Here is a 20,953-nt window from a genome sequence, read left to right on the forward strand (position 1 = left end):
AAGTCTCTGTGTCAGCAAGCTCCCAAGTCCTCTTAGTTTAGGGAAGAAGTAAAAACTAATGCTTCCCTGGTGACTCAGCCAGCAAAAAAATCCACCTATAATGCAGGAGACCCGGGTTCAGTCCCTGAGTCTGCAAGATCCCCTGGAGAAGTGAATGGCAACCCACTCCAGTATTCTTGCCTGGAGAATTCCATGGACAGAAGAGCCTGGCAGGCTACAGTCCATGGGGTTGCAAAGAGTTGGACATGACTGAGTGAATGTCACTTATCATCTAAGAACTGAGACCACCTAAAACAGGCCATCTCTGGAGATAATTCCAGAGGGGCCTGCATCCTTAAGGCAAAGGCAGTGGGGTGGTAGAAGCTGTTAAGCATGAAACTCCCAGAATTTTGGAACCTTAATTCTGTACCCTGTCAGTTCAGCAGTTCACTGTTCATTCTGAGAATGAGATTCAGGGGAGTTGATCTCTGTGAAGTCACAGCTGTGAAATTCAGCCCTGTACCCCGTTCCCAGGAACATGAGAAGACTTCCACAAACATATAGATGAGACAGTGTCCTTTCCAGAATCTTAGACTCTTGAAATGTCTTTGTAAAGGTCACCTCACCCTTGCTACTCAAAATGTTTTTCGGGGATCAGCAGCATTACCTAGGAGCTTGTTAGAAATGCAGAGTCTCAGGCCCAGCCCAGACCTCATGTATCAGAATCCATGTTTAACAAGATACTCATGTGATTATACTGCACAGGAAAATTTGAGAAGCGCTAGCTTGAACTCCAATACTTTGGCCATCTGATGCAAATAACTGACTCATTGGAAAAGACCCTGATGTTGGGAAAGATTGAAGGCAGGAGAAGGGGACGACAGAGGATGAGATGGTTAGATGGCATCATCAGCTCTATGGACATGAGTTTCAGTAAGCTCCAGGAGCTGGTGATGGACAGGGAAGCCTGGTGTGCTGCAGTCCGTGGGGTCACAAAGAGTGGGACATGACTGAGCAACTGAACGGAACTGAGCCCTAACTCTGTGCTCAACTCCCCTTCTTCACATCCTGATGAGCAAGTGGGCATCCTGTTCCTGGCCTCCCCTAACATCTTCTTCCATGTGGGCCTGTTTCATCTTAAGACCGGCCCACCTTTTGGAATTCCTTCTCTGTTTTCAGCTAACCCCTCAGGCACTCAGTAACTTCTGCCCTTGGCTCTCACACTAGCCTCAGGACCTCATAGAACAAGATAAACCCTCCCGGGTTTCCCATGGCTTGTCATCTCCTAGTCCTCATACAATAGTTTCTAATCTTCCTCATGCATATCTGTATGTGGCAGCCCATTGCAAACTCACTGGGGCCAGGAAAATAACACAAATGAGAGATGAGAGCCAGGTCACATCACAGCTCTCCATGAACTGTGACCCCAAGAACTGTAGCCCACCCACCAGGCTCCTGTGTCCGTGGAATTTTCTAGGCAAGAATACTGGAGTGGGTTGCTATTTCCTCCAGGGGATCTTCCCGACCCAGAGATGGAACTCATGTCTCCTACTTTGGCAGGCAAATTCTTTACCACTGAGCCCCCTGGGAAGCCCTATTTCGCCCCCCCCCCCCGCCCCCAACACTGGCAGTTAAAAAAAAACCCTCAAAAACCACCAGATAGTGTTTGCCAGTGACCACGTCTAAGGTTTTTCGTGACCTTCGGTGATGAATATCTGCTCAACTAGGATACAGTAGCCCAGGTATGGTTTGACCAGCACAGACCAAGCAGGCTTATGACTTCTGAATTCTAGACCAGTAGTTCTCAAATGGGAGTGTGCATCAGAATCTCTTGGAGGACTTGTTAAAAACCCAAGTCTCTGGGCCCCGCACCCAGTTTCTGCTGCTGCTTCCTGGATGGGGCTCATTTCTGACGAGTTCCCAGGTGCTGTGAGCGCTGCTGGTTCACACTGTAAGAACCACTTTAGATTGGCTTCTCCCATTAAGACAGCCTGGATTTGCAGAACCTCTTTAATTCCACCAGTGACCTAACATAGTCATTGAAGTTCTCAGTCTTTGGGTAGCAGAAGAGGGAAAAGGAACTGGGAGGGAGGGCTGGAGGAAAGATTGCTAACCAACCCTTGACCAACCAATCCTGACGTCTAGAGGTAGAGCGCTTAACTTGGGCATATCCCTGACCCATTCTAAGACTTAGTTTCACTGTTTGTGAAATAAGGCAGTGGCCCCAGATCTGCTTTTGAGTTTATGTGTTTGCTTGTGTGGAGATTTGATGATCAGTTTGTTTTTAGCAGAGGACCTTTAGAAATGAAATCTCACATAGAACCCTGGTATAGAAAACAGACAGATGCATGGCTGGTCTGACTGAAGTGCAGGGGTCAAGCTCTTACTGTCAGTCTCCACCTTCTCAAGGCAGCACTAAGGTGTCTCCTGCAGAAATGTGGCTCAATACAGTTGAAACCCCCTGAAGGAACTTCCCACTCAGCTCCTGTGGTTTCTAAGACCCTGAGAACTGTTTGCAGGCGCGTGACCTTTGTTTTTGCAGTTTTCTTTCCCTCTCTGACCACGACATGTGGCATGTCCACTTTCAGAATTTTCTTCCTGCAAGTCAGAGAGGTCTGCAGGAGAGGGAGTGCCAAGGATTATGATCTTTAGAGCTGTTGTAGGGATACCGAACCCTTGTGGAAAATGTGCTAACGCGAGGATCAGCCAGGGACTTAATAAACAGGCATGAGGATGATTTTTATCCCAGTGGCTTCTTGTTAGTGCTAATGTTCCAGCACACCATGCGTTCAGGGCCTTTGTAGGTAATTATACAGAAAATAGGACTAGTGGATCCTGCACGCCACAGTGGCGTGAGCAGGTCTGCGGGTTTTTAAAGGGCAAGGTCATGGGGAAAGCTGTTCTTATCTAGGTGAACGCAGAGCAGTGTCACCTTGGAAAGACTCTTACTGAGCCCTGGGGCCAAGTCTTTAGACCTGACTCTTGGCATAGGAAAGCACCTGGCACCTTTTGATGACCCCAGACGCTGGAATGCAGCTTCTGGGAAACTGCTTCCTTAACAGGCCCACCAGGACAGACTCCCCTCCTGGAACACATAATAAATGTCTTCAGCTCTAGCCTCTGGGGGCTGCTCTCCTGTGTATTCCTGTTTTCTTTCAGTCGTCCAAGCGCTTGTTCAGACCTTCCACACACATCTGCCAGCTGCTCCCCCTCTCTGGGACCGGGCCTTCTTTGGGACTGCAGAGATGACCCAACTCCTCCTCCTGTGCTCCTTGAGCCCAGCCCGCTCTGCCGTGCTCCACCCGTACCTGGAAGTCTATGCCCAGGGTGTGTGCTCTGCCTGCCTGTCATTTCAGCTTGTCTGAAGTCCAGCCCAAAGGCCCCAGGGTCCGCGAACCCTTCCCTAGTTCTCCCAGGCGGAATTGAAGTCCTCTAGCTCTTTCTCGGAACCTCTCACCCCAGATTCATTTCCTCTGCCTCATCCAGTGCAGAGCCACTAGGCAGCTGTGGCTCTTAAGCACTTGGAAGGAGGCTGAACTGAGATGCCCACAAGTGTGAAATACACACTGGATTTTGAAGACTCAGTACACTCACAAAAAGGAACATAGACTTAACCTCAACATTTGCCTCCACTGCCTGTTGAAATGATCTTACTTTAGATCAGCGGTCCCCAACCTTTTTGGCACCAGGGACCAATTTCATGGAAGACAGTTTTGCCACAGACCCAGTGGGGGTGGGGCTAGTTTTGAGATGATTCAAGTGAATTATATTTATTGTGCACTTTATTTCTAATCTAATGCTGCTGCTGATCTGACAGGGACCGGTCCATAGCCCAAAGGTTGGAAACCCCTGCTTTAGATGAAGTATATGGAGCTAAATGAAATACATTATCAAAACTCACTTCACCTGGTTTAAAAAAAATAAAGTTACACATATGGCTCATCTTGGTAGCTTACATTATATTTCTATTAGACAGCATCATGCTTACCACTTTCTCTCTTCTGTAAAAGGAGTGTCTGTCCATCTGCTTTCTCTCCCACGGGTTTGTAAGTTCCAGGAGGGTGGGCACTGTGTGTCATCTTTCTGAACTTTGCACACCTGGCTGGCACAGGTGGGCAGGAGTAACCAAGTTCTGAGGGAATTAATAAATGAACCACTGATGGCAGACATTCATCCCTTAGGCCATGTACTTGCTGGGTCTCTTTGTTATTAAACTTATTTTCCCTTTTCTTCTTTTTCATAGTTTTTGTCTTTTTTTAAGGGCCCACAGAATCAACCGAAGAAGAGCTTTTTCTTTGGAGATAGGCAGAAACTGAAGGACTGGCACGACAAAGAAGCCATCAAGAGGGATGCTCAGCGTGTAGGTACGAAGGGCAGGGCATCCACGGGTGGGTCCCCTGGAGAGTGTCTGCACATGTGCGCGTGCGCACGCGTGCGTGCGTGTGTATGTGTGTGTTGTGGGGGCATCTAGACCTCCTGTTGACTGCCTGTCCATTTGCCATTATCCCTTCCCCTGGTTCCCAGGGCCAGCCTTCTCCCTTCCTTCACCTGTTAGCTGACCCCTTTCTCCATTCACATTATCACATCCACTGCTTTCAGGTCTTTGCCCTGAAACCTCTATGGTGATAGAAAATGTCTCCCTCCTGGAAGATACGTTACCACTAAAATGAGGAGAAGTAATAATAAGAACCCACGTTTACTGAACACCAACGGCGAACAAAGCCCATGATCCACACTTCGCAGGTTTTCTTGATGAAACCCCTAGCCAACCTTTGTAGCCCATTTGATGAGAAGGAACCTGGAGCTCAGAGAGGTGGGGTAATTTACCTGCAGACACACAGTGAGAAAGAGCCAAGCTTGAGACTTGAACCCAGATCTGGAGGGCTGAGTTGATCCCTCCTCAACATCACAGCCACAAGGTTGAGTGAAACTAGTGGGCTTCTGCTGAAGCTTTCTTCACCTGATTAGCCTTTGGAACAGCTCCTGTTCCACTGTGGAGTTGGAATGGGTGAGGTATACAGGAATCATGTGGAGGGCTGTCTCCAAAGGGCCTGCCTAGGAGCCAGGAGAACAGCTCTGATGCCACCTACCAGCCATCTGACCATCAGATAAATTCCAGACTCCTGGAGCCTTGGTTTCCCCTCTGTTTCCGGGGCTCATGGTTCCTACTTTGATAACCAAAGGGTATTGTTGTGAAGGTGACAAATAAAGTATAGCTTTACAATACTGGAAAGAAATATAAGGGGTTTGTATTTTATTCATTTTTATATCAGAGGTACCAGCACTATTGATTTTTTTTTTTTAGATGTTACACTGTGACAAAACCAGATTACAAGAAGCTCTGAATAGAGCTGACATAGTAACTGGTGGCAGAGAAGGCGATGGTACCCCACTCCAGTACTCTTGCCTGGAAAATTCCATGGACGGAGGAGCCTGTAGGCTGCAGTCCATGGGGTCGCTAAGAGTCGGACATGACTGAGCGACTTCACTTTCACTTTTCACTTTTATGCATTGGAGGAGGAAATGGCAACCCACTCCAGTGTTCTTGCCTGGAGAATCCCAAGGACGGAGGAGCCTGGTGGGCTGCCATCTATGGGGTTGCACAGAGTCGGACACGACTGAAGTGACTTAGCAGCAGCAGCAGCAGTAACTGGTAGTCAGGGAAATCCAAAGACACATCTGCCAGTTATTTAGAATGAAGGGTTGGAATGCTGCTTAGATTAAGAAAGGAAACATTTGGAAAGAGCTAATTTCCCAGGCACTTATACAAGAATTATTAGAACATTGGACTAGTTAGCCAGAAAAGAATAAGCAGTGGTGACATTATTAAGAATAATAGTAACCAGCCCAAGTTGAACACTCACATGTGCCAGGCATCTTGCCCTGCATTCCCCCCTTAATCATCACACTGAGCCTTCTCATCCCAATGAACACTAAGGGAAAAACCCAAGACACAGAAAGGCTGAAGGCACTCCCAAGATGACAGCCAGGAGAAGCAGGGCTGGGCTTCAAACTCCACTCTGTGCAGCTCCAGGGCATGAACTCTGAATCACTCCCCTGCACTGCCCCCTCCACCAGAGCTTCCCTCCCTGCCCAAACAGATGCTTCTGCCCTTCTTTGTCTGCCTGCAGCATTTATGTCCCTTGTGGGATCATGCTGGGCATTGGCCAGCAGTGTCTTATCCCAGAGCCATGCAAGTTACGGGTAGCAGAGTCCTCTCCATCGTTGGGCTGGATCAGAGCAGGCACCGCCCCGGGCTCTGCCTCTCTACTTGCACCTTCTCATCACGCTGATGTTGACAGCATTTACTTGGCAAAGTAAACGGGGTGTTGCTCAGGCCGTAGGCTCCAAAAGATGAGATGATTTTCAGTTAGCTGATTCTATTACCGTTTCTTCCATACTGTCACCAATGGCAGGTGCTTGGTCTATTATTGCAGGGGTTGGGGGACATCAGCACATACCATCTGCACCCCGGAAACCCAGAGGGTAATTTCCTGGAGCATCAGGGACTGTTTCCCCAGATGGCTTGTACAGAGAGAGGAAAGCTGGCACTGGATCCACCCAGATCCCTGACTAAGAGCCACACTTTTCAGGCAGTTCAGGCCTAGGCAAGGCAGAGTGTCATTAGTTTGCTGGCTTTAAAAAAATCAAAGCATCTTTGATCATTTGTGGCAATTTTGATTTACGTGTAAAGTTCGAGTTGCCTGGAGAGGAATCACAGTATTTCCTCACATGGTTAATAGGGTTTATCTTTACAGAAAGCTCTTGGGTGTGCAGCCTCTTGTTTGACTTTCTCAGGATGGTGTGGTACCAGACAGGAACAAGCCACAGTTCACAGAGCTAGTGTGACTGGCCCAAGGTGGGTCAGCTCCTAGGCAGGTGACCTGGTCTCCCATCCAGGTGGGCAGACTTCAGGGTTAGGGATGTTTGGGGCTCCTGGCAGAGGGCGGGGGAAGCATGGGCGTTGGAGCCCAGAGACCTATTTTTATAAACTTTCTGAGTTCTGGTTTTTCTTTTTTACTGCATAGTTTTATTTACTTATTATTTTTGGCTGCACTGGGTCTTTGTTGCCACACTGGACCCTCTCCAGCTGTGGGGGCTATCCTCCAGTTGCAGTGTGTGGGCTTCTCGTTGCGGTGGCTTGTGCTGTGGAGCCCTGGCTCTAGAGCACGCTGGCTTTAGCAGTTGTGGCACGCAGGTCCGGTTACCCCAATCGCATGTGGGATCCTCCCGGACCAGGGATCAAACCTGTGACCCCTGCATTGGCAGGCGGACTCCTTACCACTGGACCACCAGGGAAGTCCCAAGTCCCGGCTTTTCTCTCTGTAGAATGAAGGCTCACGTGTCCACCCTGACAGCCTGTTGTGGAGGTTACAGGAGAACAGAGCTGCAGTGCATGACACAGCCATGGCTGAGTCTCATTCCCTTCCCCTCTTTAGCCCTGCAGAATCTGGAGAAACACTCTGTATCAAGTGTAAAGTCTTTTCTTGGTGATTTAAGCACGTTTTTCCTCTTCCCTTTCCCACTGCATTTAATTGGCAACCCTGATTTTGCTCTTTGCTCCTAGGAGACGGAGAACAAGGGAGGCCCTTCCCGTTGACCTATGCTGAGCGAGTGGATCAGGCCTACCGAGAAAATGGATTTAACATTTACGTCAGTGATAAAATCTCCCTGAATCGCTCTCTCCCTGACATTCGGCACCCAAAGTGAGTGTAACTTCTCTCATCTTCTGGGATCTAAGGATTTTTGCCCTTGACTCTCGTTGAGGATTAAAGAAACAGGTCCATAAAGCACTGCTGGAGGAGATTCCCTCTGTTATCCCTTTGTGCACAGGTTCCTGTGAGCAGATTCTCCTAGAATTTAGAGCTGGCGTGTCCAAGGGACGGTATTGTCTCCCCTAAAGAGTTGGTCTCCTTCCTCTATTCATGCAGTGGAAACCAAGATCTCTGTATTTCCTGTCTGGACTCTGGCCCACAGGGAAGTCCAGACCTCAATTTGCAAGACAAGTACAACAACAGTTTCAACCCTCCCTCTCTCCACCTTCTGTGTGTGACACTTTTATTTCTTTTTTTTTTTTAACTCTTTATTTTAGCTATCCTATGCACCTTTATGTCTGTGTCTTGGCTATAAGCTATCCCAAATCATTTTGAGAGCAGATATGTCGTCCTGATTATAAAGATAACAGTGGCCGCTAACTTTCTTTGAGCACGTAGTGTGTGTCCAAGCACTTTGTGTCATGTCAGTTCCCTGCGATGTAGGCCCCGTGATGATGCCCATGTTTACCGATGAGGAAACGGAAGCTTAAAGGGGTACTGCAACTCATGTAGGGCCACACAATGACTAAGAAGCTGAGTCAGTTCTTGAGCTCCAGTTCAACCAAAAACTCTACTCTGGATCTTAAGCCATCCTGCCTTTCACTTTTGAAAGGAGTATTGTGGTGGTCATGGTGACTTTCTGATAGAGCAGTATGTCTTCAAGTTGCTGTGCGTTAGAATCTCGTGGAGGGCTATTAGCTGGAACACAAGATGTTGAGCCTCAACCCCCTACTTCCTGATGGGTGGGGGCCCAAGAACTTCATTACTAGTAAGCTCCCATGTGGTGTTCATGGGGTCCACACCTTGGGAACCACTGCTAGCAGATTTCAAAATTACTTCCAAAACAAAAAGAGACTCACAGACTTAGAGGATGAACTTATGGTTGCCAGGAGGGAAGGACAGAGAGAAGGGATAGTTAAGGAATTTGGGATGGGCTTGTACACGCTGCTGTATTTAAAATGGATAACCAATAAGTACCTACTCTATAGCACAGGGAACTCTGCTCAATGTTATGTGGCACCCTGGATGAGAGAGGAGTTTGGGGGAGAATGGATACATGTATATGTATAGCTGAGACATTTCGCTGTTCACCTAAAACTATCACAACATTGTTAATTGGCTGAACCCGATTACAAAGTAAAAAAAATTTTTTTTAAGTGAATTTTTTTCATGAAGGCAGTTATGAGTAGCAGTGGAGCAGAAACTGTTTTGCTCAGGGACTACAAAATTAAAGGCCAGGGAAAGATAGTAACAGCTAACACTTATTAGATACTTACTGTATGCCAGGCATTGTTCTAAGCCAGTGGTTCTCAAAGTGTGGTTCCCAGGCCAGCAGAGCTTGCTAGACATGCAAATTTCTGGATCCCAGCCCAGGTTTACTGAATCAAAAGCTCTGCGCAGGGGCTTGGCCATCAGTGTTTTAACAAGCCCTCCAGGTGATTCTGATGCAAAGCTCAAGTTTTATATATACATTCTTTTTTTAATATCCTTTTCTATTGTGGTTTATCACAAGATATTGAATATAGTCCTCTGTGCTATACATTAGGACCTGTTGTTATCCCTTCTAAATGTAATAGTCTTCATCTACCAAGCCTAGAACCAATGGTACTTTAAGTACATTAACTCAGCCAAACCTTCCCAAAACCCTAGGAGAGAGGAACCTTTATTATCACCATTTTACATGAGGAGTGAGGAGTGAGGTCCAAAGAGTTAAATAATTAGTATTAGATGGCATAGCTGGTAAGAGGTGGTGCCAGAATTTGCATGCAGAGAGTCTGTCCTAGAATCTGAGTCATTAGGTCTTTCCACCTCTACGAGCTCAATTGGTAGAGTATAATAATAAAGAATCTTGGTAGCATGTTTGAGTACCTAAAAATGCTTTTTGACCCCTTACATCTTTCAGTCTCTGCAACATTACTTTAAGGTTGGTGTTATTATTATCATCTCCACTGTATAGATGAGGAAAGCACACTACTAGGAATTTTCACGAAAAGGTGTGCTGCTTGCCCAGACCTGTAAGAAATCGCAAGGATTTCTTAGAGTGAGGGAAGGCCTTGCAGGGCTTGCCCGAGGGGTTGCAGTTTGTTCCATGGTCTTCACTATCAAGCCTGGGATTTTTTTCATCTAAGTCTGAAAATGTAGTTCAGATATTTCGGATGTTGCTGGATTTAGAACTGTGACCTGACTCCGAGGGTCAGAAACTCAATTTATATGTTTAGCCCCTTGCAGAGTTCAGTTTCTGCACTAATTTCATCTTTCTAAGTCTAGGAAAGTTCATACGGGAGCATTATACTCTCACCTCAGCTACTCCTCTGTGGTTCTGTAGACTCTCAAGTCTGGCTGTACCTGGGGTGGTTTTAAAAATTACAAAAGCCGGTGCCCCACCCCAACCACTGGAGTCTGAATTTCTGGAGGTATAGCCTGGATCTCAGGATTTCTTAAAATCTCAGGATGCGATTCTCACATGCAGACAGAGTTGAGACTGCTAGTGTGAAACAAGGAATATTTTTTTTACAATGAGAGAGAAGTTTTCATCCACTCATTTATCTGTTCATCTAGTAAATGGATATTCATGGTCTTCTGTGTATCAAGTCCTGTTCTTAATACCAGGAACACAATGATAAATGAGCCCTTATTGCTGCCTTAGAGCAAGAGGTGGAGGCAGATGTCAGAAGCAGGTCATTACACCACAGATGAGAACCAGTGATGGGGCGGGCAACCCCAAAGGACACCCCCACCCTACACCAACCTTTGCAAGACCTCATTGCAAGTTGAGAGCTAGACAAGACAGTGCACATTCTTTGACTTACAGGGTGAGTCTCTCAGCTGGTAGAGGGGAAGCCGGGGTGGGGATGTACCCCTTTGTCTCCCAGTGCAGTGCGGTCTCCCAACAGCCAAGAAAAAGAAAGGTCTTCCTACTCAAGGAGTCCCAGGACCCACAGAGAAGTTTGTGAATAGAATTCAGGAGGGTCTGTAAACTTGAGTGAAAACAACTTTGCATTTTTCTTTTCATGAACCTCTCACTGGAATCTAGTGCTCGCTTCAGTTATGAAAGTAGGCGATGAAGCACCTGTGATGTTGTCGCCAAAAGAAATCATCTACTTTCCCATCGCTTTACAGATATCTTGAAATGTCACAGATACTCATCACTGCTTTGGGATGAAGGTAGATTTTAGAACTTCCACTTGATCTTGTCGTCTAATGTGTTAGTGAAGAAGCACGTTTATGACTCTATTTCAAATTTCTTTATTATTTTGATAACTGTATTTCAGCCTAACTGGTTTCCTTTACAAGCTCATATATTTTATTTTATTCATTGTAAACATTATTCTGAGAAGTGACCATGAGCTTCAGCAGCCTGGCAGAGGGGTTCAGGGTCTGGGTTTAAGGGAAGGAAGCCCAGTTCTCGGTGGGTGTGATTTGCGCCTAAGGCTCCTCTATTACCAGTCCACCCACCCAGCCAGTATCCAAGTTAGGGTGAAAGATGTTGCTAAATCCAGTGCTCCTGATGCTCCCCACCCCCCACCTCTTTTAGAATCTTGTCGTGGAAGCTGATTTTTCATAAATGAGTTGACAGGTTTCTTGAAGAACTTTTTTCTTTTTCCAGGGGAAGTGAAGTGGGCGGGGGATCTCTCCTGCAGTTTGACAGCAGAAATGTGTGAGGAAATTAGAGCAGTCGAGCTGCTCAGTCTCTCTGGTTTCTTTTAGCTTAAACAACTTCTCCGGCAGGAGCTGAGGTTTATGTTTGCCTTCTATTCCTTCAGGCTGAATTTTGGCAACAGCATGTCAGGAACAGAATTGAGGGGCTGTTTGTTTGTGCCAGCCACATTCACTTCCTCCAGAAGCTGCGTGGGGAACCATACAGCCACAGAGAATGGAGACTGGGCGGTACAGCCCCACTGGCTGGATTTGCATAGGGGAGGTGACCAGCTGGCCCTGAGCGGGCCTGCCCTCTGCACCTCCTGCCAAGGGAGCGGGAACAGAGGATGGCTGGTGGGCTGGCCCACTTTCCTTCTCCCCTGGGGGGGCCCCCGGTGGCCTGTTTGGCAACTGCACATGGAGCCCCCTCCAGGACACAGAGCTGTTGGCAATGGAGTCCCAACTGCTGGAAGCGTCCTGGATCTAAAGATCCCTGGGCGAACCCTTCTGATGGGTGATCAGCTTCTTCTATGCATGGTGGGGATGAAAGCAGCCTACAATCCTGACCTGCCTTTTCCAGTCCATGAGTATAGCTTTCAGTAATGAATGAACTGAATGGCATCTTTGTTGTAATAAAAGGCCCAAGTCTACCAGGTTCCTGGTTCCATGCTCCTTTTTGCTTTTTGTTCAGTTAACATGGTTAGTTTATGGTATGTGTTCAGTTTCTTCAGAAGAATTTATAAGCTCATATTATTATAATAGGCCTGGATTCTATTGAGTGCCTTTACATCCCCAACAAGCTACAAAGGCAGCAAGGGAGGGAGTTGTAGCCTATTACCTTTGACATATGTTTATTAAATATACTCTCTGAAAAAAATGATAACTTGCTGGCCCAGGAAATTTAAGTCAATCACAGTTACTGCTACAGTAGTAGTAGAAGTAGCAGTAGTGATAATGCCCCAATATGAATGTACATGTAGACATAAAATTTCTATTTAGGGGCCAAGATATAACAGGAACCAAGTTTACCTGCCTGCCTGGAACAACCAAAAGAAAACAAAAAGTAAGATATATGAAATAATGGTTTTTAAAACTGTGGACTTCAGGCAATGAAGGACAGTAATCTCTGAGAGATGGGAAATAAATGAGAGAATCCTACAAGGACCTCACATCTTGTTTCCTGTAGTTTCCAGGCCATGGTGCAGGGAGGTCCCCAGGCAGAACCCTGAGGACTTCTTGAGTTGAAGAGACGGAGCTGAGAGTCCAGAGTTCACAGACAAGGGACTGGAGAGGAGCAAGCTGTATGGAGACTGATCTGCAGAGATCTACAGATCCCCTGAGTACTGAGGAGACTGTACTGATGGGTGTGGGGAGCTGGGAAAGGAGCCACCCAGAAGGATGGGAGCGAAGAGCGCTAGCTCTCACAACGGGCTGGGAACTGTGCCTCTCTCCTCCACTCAGACTGGGAAACCTTGTAATTTGTAACTCATGGAGAACTGGATCTTGCACTTAGAACTGAGTTTTGCGTCAGTGGGGACTAATTAGCCCTCAACTGAACAGTGCTCTGGACCAGTCTGAAAAAGCATAAATTATGCCCCAAAAGGATCAAACTGTTTCCAAGTAACTTCCTCCCAGGACAAAGCTCGAGAAACTATAACAAAATATTCAGCACCAACCAAGGTAAAATATAATCAGAAGCTATCAGACGTGCAAAAAAGTAGGCAAAGATGGCCCATAGTAAGGAAAATACTCTTATCAAAATTGACCCCAAGTTGACGCAGATGTTCGAATTATCAGAGGACACTAAAACACTTATTATAACAGTATTCCATGTGTTTAAAACTAGAGCCATGGAGCCATGGAGCTATGGAGCCATAGAGCCATGGAAGATGTAAAAAGACTCAAATTTGGGCTTCCCTGTTGGCTCAGTGTTAAGAATCTTTCTGCTGATGCAGGAGACACAGGTTCGACCCCTGATCTGAGAAGGTCTCATATGCCATAGAGCACTAAGGCCGTGTGCTATGGTTGTTGAGCCTGTGCTCTAGAGCCTGGGAGTCACAGCTGCTGAAGCCTGCACATCCTAGAGCCCCTGCTCCACAAAAGAGAAGCCGTCACTGTTAGAAGCCCAAGTACTGCAATTAAGAGTAGCCCCCGCTTGCCGCAACTAGAGAAGAGCTCACGCAGCAAGAAAGAATTAGCACAGCCAAAAATAAATAAATAAATAATTTTTTTAAAAGACTCAAATTCTAGAAATGAAACTAGCAGTGTCTGAGATGAAAAATGCAATATATGGGATGAATGACAGAACAGATATTTCAGGGGAAAAAGAAAATTAGTGAACCTGAGGAAAAGAAATTACTCAGAATAAAAAAGGTAGAAAAAACATTTTTTGAAATGAAAAAAGCATTGATGAATTTTGATAACATTAAACAGTTGAATATTCATGTGATTGGAGTCCATGAAGAAGAGGAGGGGAATAATGGCCAGAAGTTCTCCAAAGTGAATGACAACTATGAAATTGTAGATCTAAGAAGCTCAGTAAAAAGTAATCTCAAGAAGCATGAATAAAACAACATCAAGACATCATAATAAAATTATTGAAAATCAACAGTGAAGAGAACAAAATTTAAAATAGCCAGAGAAATAAAACTTGTTCTAGACAGAGGACTAAAGATAAGAATGATAGAATTTTCAGTGAAAACAGCACAAGCAAAAGCATGGCATAGCAACTGCTTTAAAGTACTGAAAGGTAAAACTCTGGCAACCCCAAATTCCCTACCCAATGAAATATAAAAATAAAGGCAAAATAAAAACTTTTCAGACATTAGAAAAAAGCTGAAAGAATTCATCACAACAGTCTTATACTACAAGAAACGCTGAAGGGATATACTTTGACAGGAGAAGATACCAGATGGAAATAGGAGCCTTCATTCTCAAAGAATGAAGATCACTGAAAATAGTAACTATGTAGATAGATAGATACAGATATGCTATTTTTTCTTGCTGTTTAAATCTTTAAAAAGATATCTGTGTGAAAAAATAACATATTGTTGTATTTAAAGTATAGATAAAAATGTATCCCACGATAAAGGTTAGAGGAGAGAAATGATAGTATACCGTTATAACATTCTCTGTACTATTTGTGATGTGGTATACTATCATTTGAAAATAGAATTTATAAGTTCAAAGCTTATACTATAAACCCTAAAGCAAGTACTAAAATAGCAAAAGCAAAGAGTTATAGCTAGTAAGACAGCAAAGGAGGTAAAATGGAATCATGAAAAATATTCAGTTAATCCAGAGGCAGAAAAACAGGGAAGAAAGAGCAAATATCAGAAAGGAAAAGTAGAAAGGAAGTACCAAGATGATGAACTTTCACCTAACTATCAATAATCATGTTAAATAATCACATTAACTATTTCAATGGCAAAGCAAACTGTCAGATAGGAAAGCAAGATCCAATACATGCTGCCTGCAAGAAGCACACTGTAAAGATAAAGATACAAATAAATTAAAAGTGAAAAGATAGATAAGATCTTCTGTGCCAAACTAGTCAAAAGAAAACTGGAATTGCTATATATTAATACTAGTCAAATAGACTACAGAACAAAGACTATTACCGGGAATAAAGAAGGTCTTTTCATAATAAAGGAATCATTCCTCAAGGGGACATAGCAATCCTAAATGTTTAAGCATCTAATAAGAGAGTTTCAAAATACATGAAGCAAAAAGTCATAGAACTGCAAGGAGAAATAGACGTAGCCACAATTATGAAATTTCAGTACTTCTCTCTCAGTAACTGATACAACAAGTAGACAAAGAATCAGCAAGGATATAGTAGACTTGAACAGCACTGTCAACCATTGTGACCCAGTTGACACTTGTGGAACACTCCACTCAGTAGCGGAATATATAATCTTTTCAAGTGCATATAGAACATTTATCAAGATAGACTATATTCATGGTCAGAAAACAAGTCTTCATAAATTTAATCGGATTCAAGTGATACAAATTATGTTCTCTGACCACAGTGAAAATAAATGTTGAAACCAGTAATAGAATATTCCCTTCAGTTCAGTTCAGTTCAGTCGCTGAGTCGTGTCCTACTCTTTGTGACCCCATGAATCGCAGCACACCAGGCCTCCCTGTCCATCACCAACTCCCGGAGTCTACCCAAACCCATGTCCATCGAGCCGGTGATGCCATCCAGCCATCTCATCCTCTGTCATCCCCATCTCCTCCTGCCCCCAATCCTTCCCAGCATCATGGTCTTTTCCAATGAGTCAACTCTTCACATGAGGTGGCCAAAGTATTGGAGTTTCAGCTTCAACATCAGTCCTTCCAATGAACACCCAGGGCTGATCTCTTTTAGGATGGACTGGTTGGATCTCCTTGCAGTCCAAGGGACTCTCAAGAGTCTTCTCCAACACCACAGTTCAAAAGCATCAATTCTTCGGTGCTCAGCTTTCTTCACAGTCCAACTCTCACATCCATACATGACTACTGGAAAAACTAGATGGACCTTTGTTGGCAAAGTAATGTCTCTGCTTTTTAATATGCTATCTAGGTTGGCTAACTTTCCTTCCAAGGAGCAAGTGTCTTAATTTCATGGTTGCAGTCACCATCTGCAGTGATTTTGGAGCCCAAAAACATAAAGTCTGACACTGTTTCCACTGTTTCCCCATCTATTTCCCATGAAGTGATGGGACCAGATGCCATGATATTAGTTTTCTGAATGTTGAGCTTTAAGCCAAGATTTTCACTCTCCTCTCTCACTTTCATCAAGAGGCTTTTTAGTTCTTCTTCACTTTCTGCCATAAGGGTGGTGTCATCTGCATATCTGAGGTTATTGATATTTCTCCCGGCAATCTTGATTCTAGCTTGTGCTTCTTCCAGCCCAGCGTTTCTCATGATGTACTCTGCATATAAGCTGAATAAGCAGGGTGACAATATACAGCCTTGACGTACTCCTTTTCCTATTTGGAACCAGTCTGTTGTTCCATGTCCACTTCTAACTGTTGCTTCCTGACCTACATACAAGTTTCTCAAGAGGCAGGTCAGGTGGTCTGGTATTCCGATCTCTTTCAGAATTTTCCACAGTTTATTGTGATCCACACTGTCAAAGGCTTTGGCATAGTCAATAAAGCAGAAATAGGTGTTTTTCTGGAACTCTCTTGCTTTTTCAATGATCCAGCAGATGTTGGAATTTGATCTCTGGTTCCTCTGCCTTTTCTAAAACCAGCTTGAACATCTGGAAGTTCATGGTTCACATATTGCTGAAGCCTGGCTTGGAGAATTTTGAGCATTACTTTACTAGCATGTTAGATGAGTGCAATTGTGCAGTACTTTGAACATACTTTGGCATTGCCTTTCTTTAGGATTGGAATGAAAACTGACCTTTTCCAGTCCTGTGGCCACTGCTGAGTTTTCCAAATTTGCTGGCATATTGAGTGCAGCACTTTCACAGCATCATCTTTCAGGATTTGAAATAGCTCAACTGGAATTCCATCACCTCCACTAGCTTTGTTCGTAGTGATGCTTTCTAAGGCCCACTTGACTTCACGTTCCAAGATGTCTGGCTCTTGGTGAGTGATCACACCATTGTGATTATCTGGGTCGTGAAGATCTTTTTTGTACAGTTCTTCTGTGTATTCTTGCCACCTCTTCTTAATATCTTCTGCTTCTCTTTAGGTCCATACCATTTCTGTCCTTTATCGACAAGCCCGTCTTTGCATGAAATGTTCCCTTGGTATCTAAGCAAGATGGTAGGTGTTGCAAGAGGGCATCAGAGGGCAGACACACTGAAACCATAATCACAGGAAACTAGCCAATCTGATCACACGGACCACAGCCTTGTCTGACTCAGTGAAACTAAGCCATGCCATGTGGGGCCACCCAAGACGGACAGGTCATGGTGGAGAGGTCTGCCAGAATGTGGTCCACTGGAGAAGGGAATGGCAAACCACTTCAGTATTCTTGCCTTGAGAACCCCTTAGTATGAAAAGAATATTCCCTTAGAATTTCTAAATGTTTGGAAGCTATATAGCTCAGGAATAACAGATGGGTCAAAAAGAAATCAAAAGGAAAATTAGTATTTTGAATTGAATGATAATGGAAACTGAATGTATCTGAATTTATGAAATGTCACTGAAGCAGCATTCAAGAGGAAATTTGTAGCATTAAATGCCTATATTGGAAAAGAAGAATGGTCTCAAATTGATGACATCAGCTTCTACTTTAAAAACTAGAAAGAGTAATTTAATCTGCAATAAACAGGAGAAAGGAAATGTTTTTAAAATATCAAAGCAGAGATCAATGAAATAGAGAATAGAAAACCAATAGAAAAAAATCAGTGAACCTAAAAGATGTTTCTTTGAAATGGTCAGTTAAATTGATTGACATCTAACCAGACTGATAAGGGAAAAAAAGAAAGAAGACACAAATTAACGATATCAATAATGAGAAAGGTGACATAACCACAGATTCTATTACTATTAAGAGAAAATAAAGTAATGTTCTGGACAACTTAATTCCTATAAATTCAGCAACTTTTAGATGAAATGACAAATTCCTTGAAAGACACAAACTACCAAAGCTTACTCAGGAAGAAATAATTCATTTAAATAGCCTTATATGGGAGCCTGGCAGGCCACAGTCCATGGGGTCACAAGAGTCAAACACAACTGAGCAACTAAATGACAGTATCTAGTAAAGAAACTGGACTTATATTAAGAACCTTCACACAAAGTAAACTCCAGGCCCAGAGAGGTTCCGCGGTGAATTCCACTCCCCGAAATTAAGAAATAATACAAATTCTACACAACTCTTCCAAAATACTAAAGAGGATGGAGTATATTTTAATTCATTGTGGAGCTAGCATTACCCTGATACTAAAACCAAAGACAACACAAAAAAGAAAATTACAGACCAATATCTCATGAACATAGATGTAAAAATCCTCAATGATATATTAACAAACCAAACTCAGTAATAGTTCAGAAGGATCAGTGTGATTGAGTGGGATTTATTCCAGGGATGCAAAGATGGTTCAACATCCACAAATCAATCAGTGTGATTCACATTAACAAAATGAAAGATAAAATCTGTATGATCATATCAATAGATGCAAAAAAAACATTTGACAAGATTCAGCACCCATTTATGATAAAAAAAAAATCTGAAAAGTGGGTATAAAAGGGATGTATCTCAACATAATAAAGGCCATATGTGACAAATGCACAATATCCCACTCAATAATAAAAAGTTAAAAGCTATCTCTAAAATCAGGAACAAGGCAAAGATACCTCCTCTTGCCATTCTTATTCAACTTGTATTGAAGCCCTAGATGGAGCAATTAGGCAAGAAAAAGAGATAAAAGTCATTCAGAATGGAAAGGAAGAAGTAAAACTGTCACTGTTTGCAGATGACATGACTTTATGTATAGAAAACCCTAAACACTCCACCAAAAAACTCTTAGAAATAATAGAATTCAGTTGGAAATGGATTTGTTATCATGGTTTGCTGACTGTTGCATTATCCACAACATCCAGATAAAAGGATAGGGAATCAATAAGAGGGAGAGCACCAAGGGGAAACAGCTCCCTGGGCCCAGGAGAGCTAGCAGCTTAGGTCCTACTGAGGGACCACCAGCTTCCTCCCATGATCATGTGGCCTTGATGTTGCTGGGGCTTGAGAGCCAGGAAAGTCTGATGTTTATAAATATTCCCAGAAACAGACAGGGAATCTTCTGGAGCAGTGATGTGAGCCCAAGCAGGAAAAGCCAGGGATATAAAAGAGTTGAGGTTTTCTGGCCCAGAAGACATCACCAGTTGTGCAGTACCCTGGGGACCAAGGGAAGCTTTTGGCAGAGCTTCTGTGTTCTTGGGCTCCTGCTGCATGGACACCTCATGAAGGTATCTAGAGCTAATTAAATCAGGAATTTAAGGTAACCGTGTATGTGTGCTAGGAGCTCCTTTCTCACTCCTCCATCCCCCATCTGTAGCCCACCTAAGATGCAGCCTGCTCCTATTCATTTATACTGATATGATCAAATGTCTGTCCCTGCCTTGAAGAGATCTCAAGGCTGTTAGCCAATTAAAACTATCTCTGCAAGTCATTCATTCATTAGTTCAAATATTTATTCTGTGCCTACCATGTGTGCTTCTTGTGTAGGCTAGTCCTTGGGGAAAACAGCAATGAACAAAATAAGCAAAATTTCTTCCCATCCTAGAGCTTATATTCTACTGGGTGGGGGAGGTCATAAACAAACAAATGAACATACTAATTTTTCAGTGATATAGGAGAAGAAAGAAGCAAGGAAGGAAGTAGAGAAAGTGATGGGAATTAGGCATATTTTATTTCAGTGGTCAGGGAATGCTTCGCTGATAAGATGACATATGAACATAGAAATGAAGTGAGTGGCCTGGTAAAGCAGTTAACTGGTGGAAGAGTCCTGCAGGCAGAGGAAACAGGTACAAAGACCCTGAGACCATCATGCTTGGCTGTGGTACCCAGTGAGCTGGGAGGAGAGTGATGAAAAGCAAGGCTGGAGGAGTGTCAGAGTCGTGGTGAGGCTTTTTTGTTGTTGTTCAGTAGCTAAGTTGTTACAACTCTTTGTGACCCCATGGACTGCAGCACACCAGCCTTCCCAGTCTTTCACCATCTCCCAGAGTTTGCTCAAACTCATGTCCATTGAGTCGATGATGCCATCCAACCATCTCATCCTCTGTCATCCCCTTCTCCTCCTGCCCTCAATCTTTCCCAGCATCAGGGTCTTTTCCAGTGAGTTGGCTCGTTGAATCAGGTGGCCAGAGTATTGGAGCTTCAACTTTTTGGTGGGGCTTTGCCTTTTACCAAAGTGAGTAATATGGGAAGCCTTGGAAGGTTTTGAGCCAAGAGCACCGGGATCTGATTTTCATTTTCAAAGGATCTCTTTGGTTGCTTTGTTAGAATAGACTGAAGCGGCCAAGGATAGTGACAGGGAGACTAGTTGGGGTATATTACAGTGACAGTGACTCAGACCACAGTGGGAGTAGAGATTACCAGTGGCCGCTTTCTAAATATACTTTGAAGATGGAGATGACAAAATTTACTTACAGACAGTATGGATATAAGAAAAAGAAAGGAGTCAAGGATAACACTGAGGCTTTTGGCCAGTGTAGCTGGGGAGATGGAGTTGCCATTTACAGACTGGAAAGAGCAGGCTTGGGGGAAAATCAAGATTTGTATTTCAGTCAAGGTTAAGATGTTCTTAAAACATCCAAATGAGGATGTCAAATAGGCAGTTGAATAAATTGACGCCATTTGTGTTGTGAAAAATGAAAATGGTGATGGGATCCTTTTCTGATTATACTATATATTACATTGTGGTTTTAATTAACTCACTTTCCTTGACTAGCAAGAAATGCCTGAGGCATAACAGATAGTAAATCTAAAAATGACCCAAGATCACCTGTGGTCTGTGGTGTGGTGTGCAGGATGAGAGTTTGGGTGCTGAGGGTGGTGCACATCTTCCGCAATCT

The 20,953-nt window shown here is 44.0% G+C and overlaps 1 protein-coding gene across 7 annotated transcripts in view; it reads left to right on the plus strand.

The window, feature by feature from the left end:
- The window catches only part of GALNT10 (polypeptide N-acetylgalactosaminyltransferase 10), a 220,333-nt gene that overhangs the window by 95,450 nt on the left and 103,930 nt on the right, over positions 1-20,953 (plus strand). For all 7 annotated transcript variants that reach the window (XR_014055576.1, XR_014055575.1, XR_014055577.1 and 4 more), the window contains exons 2-3: positions 4,241-4,343; positions 7,547-7,685. Coding sequence is in view for 3 of the 7 variants with exons in the window: in XM_081495995.1 (XP_081352121.1) it covers positions 4,241-4,343; positions 7,547-7,685 (242 nt within the window). In the remaining 4 variants the exon portion in view is untranslated. The remainder of the gene's footprint in view (positions 1-4,240; positions 4,344-7,546; positions 7,686-20,953) is intronic.

The sequence above is a fragment of the Giraffa tippelskirchi genome, chromosome 6 (genome assembly GCF_054371585.1).
Source record: "Giraffa tippelskirchi isolate mGirTip1 chromosome 6, T2T-mGirTip1v1.2.pri, whole genome shotgun sequence".
NCBI classification, from domain to species: domain Eukaryota; kingdom Metazoa; phylum Chordata; class Mammalia; order Artiodactyla; family Giraffidae; genus Giraffa; species Giraffa tippelskirchi.